At 34.3% G+C, this 16147-nt stretch overlaps 1 protein-coding gene across 6 annotated transcripts; it reads right to left on the bottom strand.

Moving 5' to 3' along the window:
• Positions 1-567: 567 nt before the first annotated feature.
• KLF4 (KLF transcription factor 4) lies at positions 568-15767 on the bottom strand. Of its 6 annotated transcripts, XM_053702607.1 has the most exons (5): positions 15262-15767; positions 14713-14830; positions 11393-12284; positions 11138-11302; positions 568-4302 (listed from the first exon to the last, which is right to left on the bottom strand). In XM_053702607.1, the coding sequence occupies exons 1-5, from the start codon at positions 15264-15266 to the stop codon at positions 4127-4129; spliced, it is 1356 nt and encodes a 451-aa protein (XP_053558582.1). In that variant the 5' UTR covers positions 15267-15767; the 3' UTR covers positions 568-4126. The 6 variants fall into 6 exon arrangements, with proteins under 6 accessions (XP_053558582.1, XP_053558578.1, XP_053558579.1 ...); XM_053702603.1 differs by having other exon boundaries at positions 11138-12284; XM_053702604.1 differs by having other exon boundaries at positions 11138-12284; positions 14728-14830.
• Positions 15768-16147: the final 380 nt, after the last annotated feature.

The following is a 16147-nucleotide window of genomic DNA, read 5'->3' as shown; positions in this document are numbered from 1 at the left end:
AGCACATTTTAAGCCAGAAGAGGAACCTCCCAATAATAAATGTTCAGAAACACAAAACACCTTACTTAACACAGTCCAGCCATATGTCAGAGGAAAGCTATAAAGTAACATTGCAAGGAGGACCCCCCCCCCCGCCCAAGATTTTTCTTATCTCAACCACCCCCAATTTGTCAAGACAAATTACTTTTCATTTAGACTGAATAAAGCAGAGGGAAGTAGAACCATGATCTTTGTAATCCTAGACAACTTGTAGTATACAGTATGTCCTTTGGAGATAAATGTGACCTACTCAATATTGCATGGGCCTCCAGATATTTACTGCTAATCACAGCAGGGATGTGAAGCTGAAAAGAGCTCTTTGTACCGGTTTACTTGTACAATCCATACTTGGAACACTATATCAGGCAAGTGCTAAATCCCTGTCTGTTTTTGGAAAAGCTATTGAAATCATTACAATCCAAAAAAAAAAAAAGTAAAGGACTAGAAAAAAAAAAAAAAAAAAAAAAAAAGAAGACTTCATTTACGACACTAGAAGGTTGTATAGGAACCAAAATAAAGATACAAACAAATATTTTAAAACCTTTATTGTAAAACCACAAACAACCAAGGAGTTAAAGACAAATTATTCATCTATTTTTAAATAGTTTTACTTTAAAAACTTTTATTAATGTCTTTGCAAAACATAGCAGCTTTATACAAAGGTTTAACACAACATAAAAATAACTTTGAATAGTTTCAGAACAGTTTTTAAAAAAGGGATAATGAAGTCAAAATTAAATTTCATTATTCAAACTCAGTATACAATTTTTAAACAACGTTCCAATGTACTTCTTGGCATCCTTTGTTGAAAAGAATGCATAGGTAGACTCAGGAGTGGCAATTCACTAATGTGAGCTAGCTGCTGATTGGTGGCTGCACATACATAGCTTGTCATTGGACCCCCTAATATGTTCAGCTAGCTCCCAATAGTGTAGTGCTGCTCCTTCAGCAAAGGATACCAAGCGAATGAAGCAAACATGATTACAGAAGTAAATTGGAAAGTTGGTTACAATCCTATGCTGTATTTGAATCATGGAAGAAAATTTTGGGGATTCATGTCCCTTTAAGGATTTACAAAAAAAAACCTTTATGGCAGTTAAGTGACTTGATTTGCCAGTAATACTATAAGTTAGTACTGCATTGCGCAGTGAAGAGTCAGACATCCTTCTCGGAAACAGTTAAAAAAAAAGAGCATTAAAAGTCACCTACTAATGTATGCAATTTAAAAAAAAGACATGGGAGTCAAAATTAACACTTTCATGATTTAGATAAATGTTACAAATCCATTTCCTTTTAAAGCACTATACTGAAAAAAAAAATGATTATCTGCATAGAATTTTAAAATGTCCTATGTCAAAATGTGTGTTTTTTTGTTTTTTTTAAACAAGTTAAGGACAGTATAGGTATACACAGTACAGTTTACAATTTGGTGTACCTGATATAATTTGCAGACAATCATACATAATGAATGTACACTGCAGTTTTTAGTATAGTTAAAGGGACATGAAACCCAAACATTTTCTTTCATGATTTAAATAGAACATATTATTTCAAACAATGTCCCTAATCACTTCTATTCTTAGAATTTTATCTTGGTATCTTTTGTTAAAAAGCATACCTAGTTGGGCCCAGGAAGATAAATGCACTACTAGGGGCTAGCTGGTAATTGGCTGTTGGTGTGTGTTCAGTTGCTCCCATTAGTGCATTGCTGCTCATTAGCCTATACTTCAAAGGATACCAAGAGAACAAAACAAATTTGATAGAAAATACATTGAAAACGTTAAATTGCATACTCTCTCTGAATTGTGAAAGTTTAACTTTACTTTTCCTTTAACCATTTTATTTTGAGTCTAATGTCCCTGCTGGCAAAAATAGTGACAGCATCTTACATTGTGTGGAATTATTCCATAAATAAGTGCATTTGCTCAGCATTTGGGGCAACGGATATCATGACACCATATGACTTCACTTTGCAAAGTGTAAGTATTTTCTAACATTATAAAGTTAAAAAGATATGTGATTACACTAATTAAGTCACAGGAAGGGTTTTTTAGTACTTGCTCAAGTGTACACATACATTATTGATCTAAATCCTTAGGATTCCAGATATTCAAACCTTTGATAAGACAAGTAGGTGGTCAAAAGTGGACTACTGGTATTAATGAAAAATTGCATAAAACTTGGCACAGTATTAACATAATATAAATGACATGGGTGTGGGAGGGGTCAACCTAAGATTTTCCAAAAATTCTATCCACCTAATAAAATCACGTTAGTCCACAAATGCAACAATATATATAAAAAAAAAAAAAAAAAAAATACACAACAACAAAAAAAAAAAAAAACCAAACAAACATAACGTAGTGTGGTTGCCATAAATATTAAAAAAAAAAAAAATCTGTTACTTGGAATGGTTTTAGCTGTCATATGCTTTGTTGTATAAGAAACATTTTATTTGTGATCATATGACAGGCAATTTTAATGTGCTGGAAAAAAAAAAAAAAAGTCAAACTACAGTTATTGCCGTTAGTTCTATATAGAGTGAAAAATCTACCACGTCCTTTCGGGATATACTGATGCCCACAGCAAAGAGTAAACCCTTTTTTTCTGTGGCAGTAGGCAAGTATACTATAAAGAAGAAGACTATAAAGAAAAAAATGAAAGCAAGAGAGAACGAGAGAAAATACTAGGCCATCCTTATGGATTATTGGAAATGGTTACATTTCCTTGACTTTAAAGAAGGTATAATGCCTAAAATGTAAAATACTCCACATTATGTGCATTTCGGTTCAGATTCTTGCCCAACAGCTAATCAGAATATTTCTAACATAATTTATCCTATGTACTCCAAAATGCTACTGCCTGTCACCTATAGAATGAAAAAATGTAGAATTAAAAAGTAAAATAGATTTGGTCATACAGCAGCTTACTAATACAAGGAATTAATATCTAGATTATGTCGCTCATCTCCAGTGAATATATATATTAAAAAAAAATAATAATAATAAAAAAAAAATAATAATATGTATACACACACATATATTCATACACACATACACCCTACACCAGGAAACAAAAAAGGATAGAAGATGCATAATTAAAACAAAAAGACACATAAAGGCCATATAAAAAGTCCTTTTAAAAGACAAAAAAGGGAGAATTATTCTCCAGATAATATTATATAGGTTTATTTAGAATGTATTGAATATGCGAAATACAATTAAACAAAATCTTCATTTTTTTCATAGTTTACAAATATACAAAATAGAAGTTTGCTTAAAATTTATATTACATATTTTATTATGTAAAGTCCTAAATAGAAAACAAGTTTTGTTCTGCTTAAGGCATATCTGAAAATAAACCATAGTACAAAGTATTGCACAAAGAAACCACAGTGCATCACATACTGTCTGCATATACATACATATTAGCAAAATAAATCAGGTTTATAGACCCGACTTTGGTCATTACTGTAGATCGGAAGACAAAAAGATTTCCTTGTCAAATATGCAGAAGAATGAGAACTTTGGCTTCATCTTTGGTACCATTAGAAGCAACAGTCTATAAAGCACCTTTAGCTAAATATTTTTTTATCCTTCCCTATTCCAGCATTTATGTTTAGGATGGTTAATGTAGTCATTTGAGTGGAAATACACAAAAGTAAACTATCATTAAGAAGAAAAAAAAAAAAAAAAAAAAAAAAACGCAACCCTAGAAAAAAGGTTATATTGAACAAAGGGAAACCATAGCTTCTGTTTTTCCCTCTGTTAATTACAAGCAAATCACTTCTACCATCTTCCAGTCTTTGCTCAGGAACTTATAGTCTATAAAGATTCAAGTCAGTTTAAAGGCTAAATGGAATGCTTGGAAATCCAGTCAAAAACCCATTTTTTTCTGGAGGTTCTGGCTATTAAAAAGTTATACATTTTCTATTTTTAAAATAAAAATAAAATAGAGGTGGTACCAAAAGCTGATCATTTCAGACAACCCGGTACTTTGTAGTGCTTTCTGTTTTTCCCTTCCCTAATGAGTGTGCTCAGAATACTGACTCTTGTGGCAGTTTTGGGCAGTTGATCGCGTCAAGCAGTTAGAAATGCCTCTTCATATGCAAGGCAAGGTGGTCTGACCTAGAGAAAGCCCGGTCACATCTCTGACACTGGAAAGGCCGATGCCCAGTGTGTTTCCGATAATGGCGAGTTAGTTCATCAGAGCGAGCAAACTTCCACCCACAGCCTTCCCAGTCACAGTGGTAAGGCTTCTCACCTGTAAAACAGATAGCAAAGAGGAGAAGGGATTAGTTACAAAGAAAGAAAAATAGGACCCAAAATCCAACTTGTAAATTTAGCATAATCTTCAATATCTAGGAACAATAATGCTAATTCCTCCTATGGTGTGCTTAAAAGTAGCAGTAAACAAAAGAAGAGGTTTATTTCAAATGGTAAATTATGCAAAATGAAACAATTTTGCAATGTATTTTCATTATTCATTTTGCCCCCTCATAGAATTTAGTTTTGAAAATTAAACAAATTTCTAATTCTTAGAACTTGAAATGCACCCTGCTGAGTCCTCAAGGCTAACCCTGCTACACATATGTTCCCAATGTGCTTTATCAGATAAAATAACAGCAAAACAATGCATTGTTTACTATAAGGAAAATAACGGGTGAAGTTTGGCTATTGGAAAATTTATTGCAGTAAAAGAGATGTTAATTTTTTAAAATGTTATAACTTGGCTTATTTGTTATTGTATAGCAACTCAACAAAATGTCATTAGTTTGTTTACTGTCCCTTTAACTGCCAGTTTAAGATAGGCAGGCATCCTATTTATTCTTGTCAAATCATATTTATACAAGAAGCTTCAATAACACAGAATTAAAACCAGTTTACCAATACTTTGGGTTGCACCACAAAGTGACACCACAATTTTAAAGTTTGTTTTGAGATTCATTAGCAACCTAAATGTTTGTGTTTTGTATTAAACTAAATAATTACAATTGTATTTGAACAAATTTAAAATATCACATTTGAGTTCTAATTTACAGGAAATGTTCTAAGGCTAATAGCATTTTTAACCAGGAACAAAAAGCACTAGTTTGAGGAACATTTATAAAAATGCAAAAGCCAAATTTATTACCAAATTCTCCAATTTAAAACGATTATATAAGAATGTTACTTTCTAAACTGTGCCCCTCCAAGAAAAAAAAAAATTCACATATACAAAACACACACACTAGATATAGAGGATAATAATAATAATAATAATAATAATAATAATAATAATAATAATAATAATAATAATAAAGGTGGGTCAGTTCTAAAAGGCCCTAATTATAAAAGGAACAGAACTCATAACTATACAAAACACCAGTAACATAATTTAAAAATAAAATACACTATATTGCTAGAGAATTTTATTCATTTTTGTAACAACTGCTAAACGAAACAAAAATAACCAAAGTGGTGTATTAAGTACGTATTCCAATTCTCAAAGGCTCATCTGCCATGTTCTCCCAGGAGTGACAATGCATTGTGCCACTTGCATGACTTTTACTATGTGTTTAACCTCTTAAATAACTGAGACATTAGTATAAAAATAAAGCTCTATAACAAAACGGAGTTTATTTTTACATTAGATTGTCTTACATCTGTTAACATGGAAATACCACCTGATCCCCCTATCCTAATTAGTAGTTTGATGTCACACAGCTCATATCACTATAAGAAAAAATATGACTAAAGATAAAGCTTTTTTAAAAATCACCTCAAATTGACTAATTTATCAGATAATTTTACAAATTAAGGGTTTTATGGGAAGTTGAAAAAAAAATGAAAGAGCACAATAAAATGTCACTTCGCTCTATCAATACTATGTTTTGTCATTTTCTAAGTAGTGGCTAGACAGTGGATTTGGGTCTTTAAGAACAACAGTGTTCCTTGTCCCACACAACTGTCCTCTGCTGTGTGGATTTGAGCTATTATCATGTATTTGGCCTTAGGGGGTTTATGTGGCAGCGTCTCAGAAGATCAAAGTCATTTTACCTCTGAGGTTTACTTTAAATACTTTCTACAATTCCAAAAATGAATCAGATATGTGCTAAACGTGTTCTAAACTTGGCCTTGATCCATAGATATTAACCACACCTCAGACTTGTGAAATGGATTTTTCCACTTGAAAGTCAGTGACAAATCTTCATCTACCCATATTGACAATTTCTGGCACAGGCTATAAAAAGAAATAAACTATTTTAAAGTAAAAACTAGTCCTGGAAAAGCGCAACTCTGTTGGTCAACTCTGCTGCTTACAATGAATATATAAAATAAGATTTTTTTTTGTTAAAAAGACCCAATTCTTTGTTAAAAATTCAAAATTTCAACCAAATTAGTTCCTTCATTCAAAAGTTATAAATATTTAAATAGCCGTATTTGACACATGCATCACTACAAGTTTGAAAAATTAAAATAAATGCATTTAACATCAATAAAGGGACATAAAACCCCCTAACATGTATTTCAGTGTAGAATTTAAAAAAAAAAAAAAAAAAACACCACACATAAAAATAAAACACAACCTTTCAAATTTACTTCTTTTATCAAAATGTACTTAGTTCTCTTGAGCATGTACATGATTGGAGCAATATATGGCAGCAGCTTTATAACTGTTATACATTTGCAAGAACAGTAGGTGGCAGCAGTGTTACTGGTCATGTACATTCTACCTATCTAGATATCTATTTAACAAAGAAGAATAAATTAAATCTGATAATAAAATATATATATATATATATATATATATATATATATATATATATATATATATATATATATATATATATATATTTGCATGCTCTGTCTGAATAATTAAAGGAACATTTATTAGATGTTACTGGATCTGCGCTTATCAAATTTGTGATGCTGAAAAACTAAGTTTTATCTAATGCTGTAGTTGCATTTATTAGCATTAGTAAGCTAGGCTAAAAACCTGATTTACTCTAGATAGCACAAACCATTTTTAAGATAATAAAAATAAATATGAAAATATGGCAAGTATAAGAATTGAAATAGTGGAACAGAGCTCTTAAATTGGGTTATTTGTGTGTTTGTCTGGTATTAGCACATATATATCTACTGAAAATATTGCATAGAAAGCTTGTTTGTCAACACATTTAATCTGTGTTTGATGGGTTAAGATTATAAAAAAAAAAAAATTACCATGTTTCCATAGATCATGGGAGCAAGAGCACATTGCTGCTACACTGCCCTTCACAGGTTCTGATCTTGTTAAAAGCAGTTTTGTTTTTTCATTTAAAGTGACTTCTAAGAGTCTATACACAGCTCATTTTTGTCTAAATTCCAGAGTTTAGAGGTTTACTTAAAGGGCGATAATAGTAGAAAAGTTACATGCAATTTTAAGATTAAAGACCCTACACTACTGAGTTTTTAACCCTCACAAAGATGTACCACACCAAACCCGCAGAGGACTGCTGGTCCAGAGCAGAAACCACCGATGAGCCAATAAGCAGCACTAGTTACACAGTTGAGTGGTGTGTGTCTAGCACTACAGATTGGATCAGCTGCAGTTTCCACTAAAGTCCAGCAGTACTTTGTGGGTCCTGAATGGTATTCCTACTTTGCGTTTAACCCCTACAAAGGGGTTAAAAATCCAATAGGGAAGGTTCACTAGTCTTAAAATGATATGCTCTGACAAATAGACTATGTAGTTTTTGAGTATTATGGCCCTATAATACTCTGTCCACTTTATAAAATTTGAAACAGTATTTTGAAACTATTGTTTCTAAATAAGGAGAACACTTGTCAAACTCTTCTGGAGGAGGGCACTGAACATGCTATATGTGAATGCAAAAGGATGAAAGAAACATGTACCCAAAAAAAAAAAAAAAAAAAATATTCTTTTTTTTTTTTTTTAAACTTTTTATTTAGTAACAGGATTTTATTTTAACACTGGAACCGCTTTCACACTGCAGGTTATTCCCCACAATAGGGTCAAATACATATCTGTGTCACAGAACAGTGTAGCTCCTGAGCAGGATACAAATAAGCTTTTTGGCATTCATTTGAAAAACACAAATTTAAAGGGCCAGTAAACCTAGCAAATAATGTTATATAATTCTGCACATAGTGCAGAATTATATAACATTAGCTTAGTGCCAGGTTTCTAAAGCAAATTGTTAGATAGATATTTGGCAAAGTAAACAGAACGCCGCTCCTGGCTCTACTGAGCGGGTCTGTCTTTTTCTGCTAAGCACATTGCGGGCCCGCTGTCTAGTCACAGCTCGACTGATTGCGCTATTAAAATCAATGTAGCTCGCTCCCGCTATGGTCTGGTAGCTACAATCAGTTTAATGGCGCGATTGGGCCGGCTGTGGATTAGACAGCGTGCCCAGATGCGCTTAGGAGAAGAAAACAGACCCGCTCACTACAGCCAGGAGTGGCGTTCTGTTTTCTTTGCTAAATATCCATCTAACACTATGTGCAGAATTATATAACATTATTTGCTAGGTATACTGGCCCTTTAAATTAATTTGATTACTGACCAAAATACATTAAAATGAAGAAATACTAAATGATTTGCTCAATTCATTTAGTTTTAGTATCTATTCGAGGAACTGGTTAACAAATAAATGAACAAATTAATTTCATATATTTGTTAGTTTTGCCAAGGACAAAAAAAAAAAGAAAAGAATTAAACTCATAAGGGATTACGAGTCATGAAACTATATAAAGTGCTTATATAGGTAGTTTTTTCTATTTTCCATAGCTGTGGACTCACTAGACTGATTATGTTTTTACACTGGGTGCTGATACCCATTATAGCTTGATTACCCCCCCCCCTCAGTTCACAATTTGACATAATTTGTGTAGTGACAATGAAAACAAAAATGTAATTTGTTTTTTTGTCATAGTTTTGTATGTTTAAAATGGCAAATAAAGTTTGTTTCAGAAAAAAATACACAATTGTATTATTAATAATAAATATTTTATGGAGCATTTTCATGTATTCAATGGGAGTTAAGAGTCCATTAATTACAGCCCTGGCATCTTGGGTATGAAACCCTTTTGTACATACAGAAATCTACTAATAGGCACAGTTTCCAAAAGAGATTATAATCAAAATTATATTGTACATCTTTTTCAAAATCAGGAATTTTCATTATTAAAAACACACACAAACAGATGTGATGTACAATACATTGGGGAGATGTTGGGTTTAAAGAGTATATTTACTCTAATACTCTGGTGATCCTACCCGACTAGCTTCCTTTCACCATGAAAAAAACTGAGGGGTTAATAACAACAGGTGTAGCCAGTATTGCCAACACCATGCCAGTTGTTTTTCCCCCTTTCTTTTCATCTTTAAAATGTGGATTACAAATATTAGAACTGTAGATAACACCTGATATTCTGATCTATTAATTAAGAGCTCTATTAGTCTGAAGTGTATTTATACACTGAAGACAATCCTCATGCTATGGACACAGAATTTAATATGGTTTTACACAACAATGTAGAGAATGGGAACTTAAACCAGAAAATGTCAAAGCAATAACTATTTACAACGTGAAAAATTGTTTGCATTACAATCTTTAAAAGGTCAGACGTGTGATTAATCTTTTTGTAAACATGCCTGAGTAGTTTTATATAGCTTAATAAATGTAGCAGTTGATTAAAAATAGTTGTTAGGGAACAAAATGTTGCTAGCCCCTCAATGTAAAATAAGGGCAAATAAGATTATTTTTATTTCTACTGCAATTTCTTACTATTCCAGAACTAGTGGAAAATGTCCAATTCTGTGCATGTGATATGTAACAACCATACATAAAGTATGACAAGCCAAAGAGAGATGACTCCTAAAATTTTACATCGGTCTGATACATTTTAAGATTTTATATAATAACACTTGATATTTTTATTTCATATTTAGCAGCCTGACAAAAGTATTTGTATATAGATGATATACACAGAACGTTAGTAGCCAAAAGTAAAAAAAAAACCCTCTAATTTTCTTAAATAGGGAGTAAACAGTGTTCTTCCCAGGGCCTATTTAGTGGGCACAATAACTGGTTGATTTTACTGCCCATTCAGCTAAAATTCAAGCCAATATTAAGCTAAAATTAAAACAATGCAATGTTATCATTAATCAATGTATGCATTACACTGCTCCCACCCATCTTACCATGCTGTCACACATATTTAAAAAAAATAAAAAAAAAATAAAAAAAAAGTTTCCTGATATATTTTGTTTAGAAAAACGAACTTTTAACAACTAAGATAAAAATGTGCAAGACACATTGGTGTCTGGTGGGAGAGCAGGATTGGTCAGATGCCCTCCCTCTTGGAATTTAGCTCTCTTTATGTTGAATTTAAATTATATATCAGCATTTGTCTTTACTGTTAACTACTGTCACAGGCTTCACAACAATATGTCTCAAAAGGACTACTGTGTGGGTTTTTTTGGGAAAGATTTATGATGTACAGAATGATTTTGGTCATAATGATTTTTCATTGCAATCCATGCTAGGTGCATTTCTAAAAATCAGCTCAAATAATAATCTCAGTTTTCTGGTTTAAATAATATACAATCATACTTAAATAGGCAATTATATAAAATAGAATACAGCTTTAAATTAAGTATGTAATCACTATAAAAATGTACCTATTATGCCTTTGATTTCTCCATTCAACAGTCATTGAATACGAGGTGATGTGAATCTATAATTGTTTGCCTGTCTTTTTGATCTATTGACATTAAAAGCCATTGGATTTAAACTGGCATACGTAATCTGATTTTGAGGCAACAGGGATCACTTGTGCCACTAACCAGCAGGATTTTAGGGGCAATTAAGGACAAAGTTCCATGACACTTTCATATGAACATATTTACATTAATTCATATTTGTATTATTTAGTAAGCACTAACCCTTTAATATCTTTACATTTATTTTATAATTTTACAAAGAAGATATTGCACTCTCTAAACAGAACAAAATACAAACCAGAAAAATGCCAGGAAAGGGGATACAACAAAAACTACAATAGCACTTAAACTTAAATAGGGTATTGATTTTAAGTCACTCCCTTACCTGTATGAGTGCGCAGATGAGCCTTTAAGTGGGAACTCTTGGTGTAGGTCTTTCCACAGCCTGCATATTCACAAGTATGTGTAGCGGTTCTTTTTCTAGGCCAAGACTTGCGGCCTCTTTTAGGCTTAGTTTCCTCAGGCATACATGCCCCTGTAGTTAAAAGCTCTAGAGGTGAAGAGGGTGGAGTCAGCATCACTTCTTGTTTCAACAGCTGCAAGCTTAAAGGCTCTTCAAAAATATTTACATAAGACTGACCTTGATACTGAAGCGTAGTTGGAGGCAGCTGTGGTTGCTGCTGATCTGGCTGAAAGTGGGGGAAACTGGGAGCAGCATGGTAGCCTGGAGGTACAGGTAGTGACTGATGGTTTAGTGTCTGGGAGGAGGTATGACAATCTCTCCCCATTAGCTCTTCTGGGCACAATGGCTGGTTAGTCCTACTTGAGAGCACTCTTCCTACTTGGAAGTCATGTTGCCCTTGCCCATCCATAGAACATGCCACAATACAAGATGTAGAAGGTTCTTGCTTGATCTTTTGGCACATCCTGGTTAACTGGTGGGTAGTATAAACCATAGGACTGTCCATAACGGAACTGTTCTTACTAACACTGATGGATTGGTTGTAATCACTCATGTCCACTGCAGTTTTTAGAACAAATTTACCGTGCAGGCTGGTTTGTGGCTGCTGCATGTATACTGGGTCCAGATCTGGCCTCATTAACTCTGCCACAAATCCACCAGATGGAGAGACATCATTAATATCAGCCAGGTTGAAAGACTGGCTGGGAACAGAAGAGTCCCTGGCAGAGTACATTAGGCTGCTGCTGCCAGATGGTTCCTGGAGACATCGTAGCTGATAGGTTAAGTTGCATGTGGCAGAAGATGGAACAGCAGACATGGTGACCTGCAAAGGAGCAGCTGGTGGAGGGGAGGAGGCAGTGGCAGAGGAGGATGAGGAAGAAGAGGCTAACAGAGATTCCTGGTGAATAAGGGAGTTGGAGATAATAAAATCTAAGTCTAAGAGCTCATTAAATTCTTCTGGCTCCCTACGAGATGCCAAGACTTGGGAGTCCCCCTCCAAACCATCATATGAGCAAGACTGGTTAAGCACTGGATTTCTCTTCATGTGGGACAGTTCTTCTCGCCACCTCTGTAAGAAGAAAAAAGGACAACTGTCAAATTAAAAGATAAATTACAAGGTGGCAAACACAACATTTTAAAAAAAGGAAACAAGTGGATAATTTGAGGGAAATCAAAAACTAACAATATAAATATAGCACCACTTTTAAACGTATCTGAAATGTTACTTTTATTAATTTTAAAATGAACTTTTACCAGAAAGCATTTACACGGTCACAAAATAAAAAAATAAAAAATCCAGCCATGTATTTGTATTATACCATTATGTGATGGGTTAAGGTGGAGCAAGCAGATTTGTTTTTTTCTACAGATAGGCAGCACCCTAAAAGCATAACTATATATGATATAAACTAGATTTTTTTTTGTTTTTGTTTCAGATCATGCTATTCTTCAAAAAAGGGAAAGTAAAGTCAAAATAAAAAAAAAAAAATCCAATTTACTTCTGTTATCACATTTGTTTTGTTCTCTTGGTATCTTTTATTGAAGAGCAAAACTAGGTAGGCTTATAAGAGCTCAGGAGCGTGCAGTACTCTATGGGAGCAGTGTTTTGCAACATTGTATAACAAAGCTACAAATAATGTTACAAAGCACTGCTCCCATAGAGTACTAAAGACACCTGCACACCCCTGAGCTCTTATGAGCCTACCAAGTTTTAATTTTTTAATAAAAGATACCAAGAGAATGAAGCTAAGGCGATAACAGAAGTAAATTGGAAAGTTGTTTAATATTCTGTGCGCAATCCGAATTAATGAAAATATAATTTTGACCTTACTGTCTCTCAAACTTTACAAGCTACCTTATTAACCTCTTCACTGCCAGTAATTCCATAAGTATGGTGCACCGCTGCAATTAGCAACCTTCTAATTACCAAAAAAAAAAAAAAAAAAAACAACAACGATAGAACAAATAATTATAAATCCTTGGAATATTTCAGGGAAAAAAAAAAGTATTTTTTAAACTTCAGTACACGCATTGGTTTTTATGATAGCATAAGAGATCATCTATTTTCTATATCAACAATATCACAAGGAGATGAGTAAGAGCTATAATCAGGCACTGAATAGCAGTGCATTGTCAAGTGTATAAAATGTAATGAACAGCAGAGGGGGAGAAATAAGTAGATTTAACATTGCATATCATTTCTGATTAGGAAGTTCTAGCAAAATAAGGGTTGACACTTGACAGATTTTTACAAGGGGACTCTAGAAGCAGCTTTGCTATTTGCACCAATCCATATAGTTCTGCAGATTCTCAGATTGGTTGGACCATGGAAAGTAATTATTAGAAGATGCCGATACAAAATAATTTGTAAAAGTCAAGCACTACTCTTAATTTTATATAAATAAAATCATGACTGGACAAATCCCACAAGACATTTGTAAAATTATATACCCTGCATGGCTGTTTCCAATTATAAAATATTTAAAGACAGAACATAGGTTGGAACCTTTACCTGCAGTGCTAACCTCCCAGGTGAAACAGAAAATAATGTTCGTGTTCTGAAAAATGTATTGCCTATTACCTTACAAAACACCTACACTTCCTCACCACTCCCCTTTAATCCCTTTCACCATATTTTAAAGCTTTGGCTGTGGGTTTAACAGCTAAAAGCACCATTTGGTCCCTTTGAGGATTTGTGGGCACACTTACACAATTCAAAGCAGGTTTCAAAAATAATATGCTTAAAGGTTTGATTACTCACTTGAAAGCCTAGGACAAAAAAACTGACAGACAATGACTGGGCTTTAGAAGAAGAGGGGAACATCTCATATTTGTTTTCCTTAAATTACTAATACAGATATAAATGAACAAATGATAGAAAAAAAACACTTAAAACTAATTACAATAGACCAGAGAATCAATGTAAATGTATGACAAGATACAAGAATAAAATAGCAGCCCAACTACCATCATTTATCACAAATAACATGAAAGAATCTGCTCAGCACTGATACACACACAAAAAACACAACTTTTAAAACTGAAATATAACAACTATGCCTAACTAAGAACATATCCTCAATAAAGGAATGAACGCTGTTCCTGATTTAGATTCTCAAAACACTTAGGACAAAACTATTGATAACAGTTTTGAGAGTCTGGCAAATTCACTGAGTTACTTGATCACATATTGCTTGTACCATAAACAGAACGCCTGTGTGTTGCCTAAGGGATGTATGGCTGGGATTAAATAATCCTAAATAGCAAATATATTATTATTATTATTATTATTATCATCATCGAAACCTTGCCAGTGCCATAAAAAAAATATACATTTATCATCTGCTCTGTGTGCCAAACAATGTTGGGATGTTGGATTTGGGAACGAAGATACAGAATTGTAATATTTTTCCTAAAATGAAACAGTTAAAAGTGTGTCATGACAATACAATAATGATTTGTCCCCCATGCTCAGGTGGCCTGGGGATGATACTCACGTTGCCAGCACTTGCCTGTCTCAGCACCTTATCCTTGCTTGCAGTCCCTGCGGTGAAGGTGGAGATGGACGGCAGCAAAGTCCCGCTGAGAGCCATGTCACACTCACTGGGTGGCTGCCTGGGCACAAAGACACCATCATACATGGGCCATGACAGCACACTGGGCTAATTACATTATATACACACACACATATCCAAACTTGATCATTCTAGTCTCAGCAACGCTTAGCAGACATGGTCTTAGGTGCAGAACCTGACTTTACTAAGCTACATTTATAAAATGTTTATCACTGGAGTAACACATTAGTATTTATATGCATCAACATGTGGATTATTAGATTCACATTCATTGGTTTAAGACATTTTTAGGGGGGGGGACAATGCAAAAAAATGGCAATTTTTAACTTGTATTCTGTGTTGCAAGTTTTCTAATTGAAACTCAGAAAGAACCTCAATGAAACAAATAACTGTAGCACAGATCACAGCTGGGGTGATTGATTGGAAATCTTGAACTACATTGATTCCCGAGTCTGCACACAAAATACGTACCTCATTAATGTAGCGAGACTAATTTAGTATTTCCATGTGACGATGGGGGGATGACAACCAGATAATCCACATAAGAAAGGGGCAAACCAAAAATCCAAATGAACACACAAAGTAGCAACAACAAAAATAAAGTTAGCTGAACTCAGTTCCAATGTATTTTATTGCGGTCTTGACACTGAATGGTGCTTGAATACAAGTGAGGTATTGATGAGGAGCCCACAGTTTCATGAGATGATGATGAGGAGGATGAAGCACCAGGTGCTGCGGGTCATGGTCTCCCTGCACAGGGCACCCGCCTATCTTTTGAGTGAAGCAGCTTGCGAAGCCTCCTGACACAGAGAGCGTTGCACGGGGATTCCCTCCAGCAGCTCACACGGTCCGGTTCTGTCACACACAACTCACTGTCACCCGGGGATCTGCATAAATCACACGTTGTGCAGGGGACCAGTGAGAGCAGCGGCACACACCGAGTAGCTGCTTCCTTTTTACTTGTCTGTGTCTCCTCCTCCCTGCTCTGTCTCTTTCTACTGTAACCTGACACACTGCAGCCTCTCCCCTCTGACAGTGTACTCCTCCCCCCTTGCTACAGACGGTTGTGGGGAATCAGCTTTAGATAGTAGGGATCGCCCCTGTCCTGAATACGCTTGTTATTTGCAGATGCAAGTGTCAGGTGCTGCTATGTGAGTCCCAATTTACTTTGAAGGAATGCAAAATCTGCTTTTGCTTTGGTGACATTTACTAAGCTTAGACCCAATAAACAAGTGACTTGTTTTACTATTTAATGTTTAAAAAGACTAGCATATTACAAACGACTGACCCCATTAGGTGTAGACTGACCCCATTGGGTGTAAATTGCACTCTAGATGGTCTCCATGCACATAGGTAA

Source organism: Bombina bombina, chromosome 2 (genome assembly GCF_027579735.1).
Source record: "Bombina bombina isolate aBomBom1 chromosome 2, aBomBom1.pri, whole genome shotgun sequence".
In the NCBI taxonomy this organism is placed as follows: Eukaryota; Metazoa; Chordata; class Amphibia; order Anura; family Bombinatoridae; genus Bombina; species Bombina bombina.
This window is presented reverse-complemented; position numbering and strand designations above follow the sequence as displayed.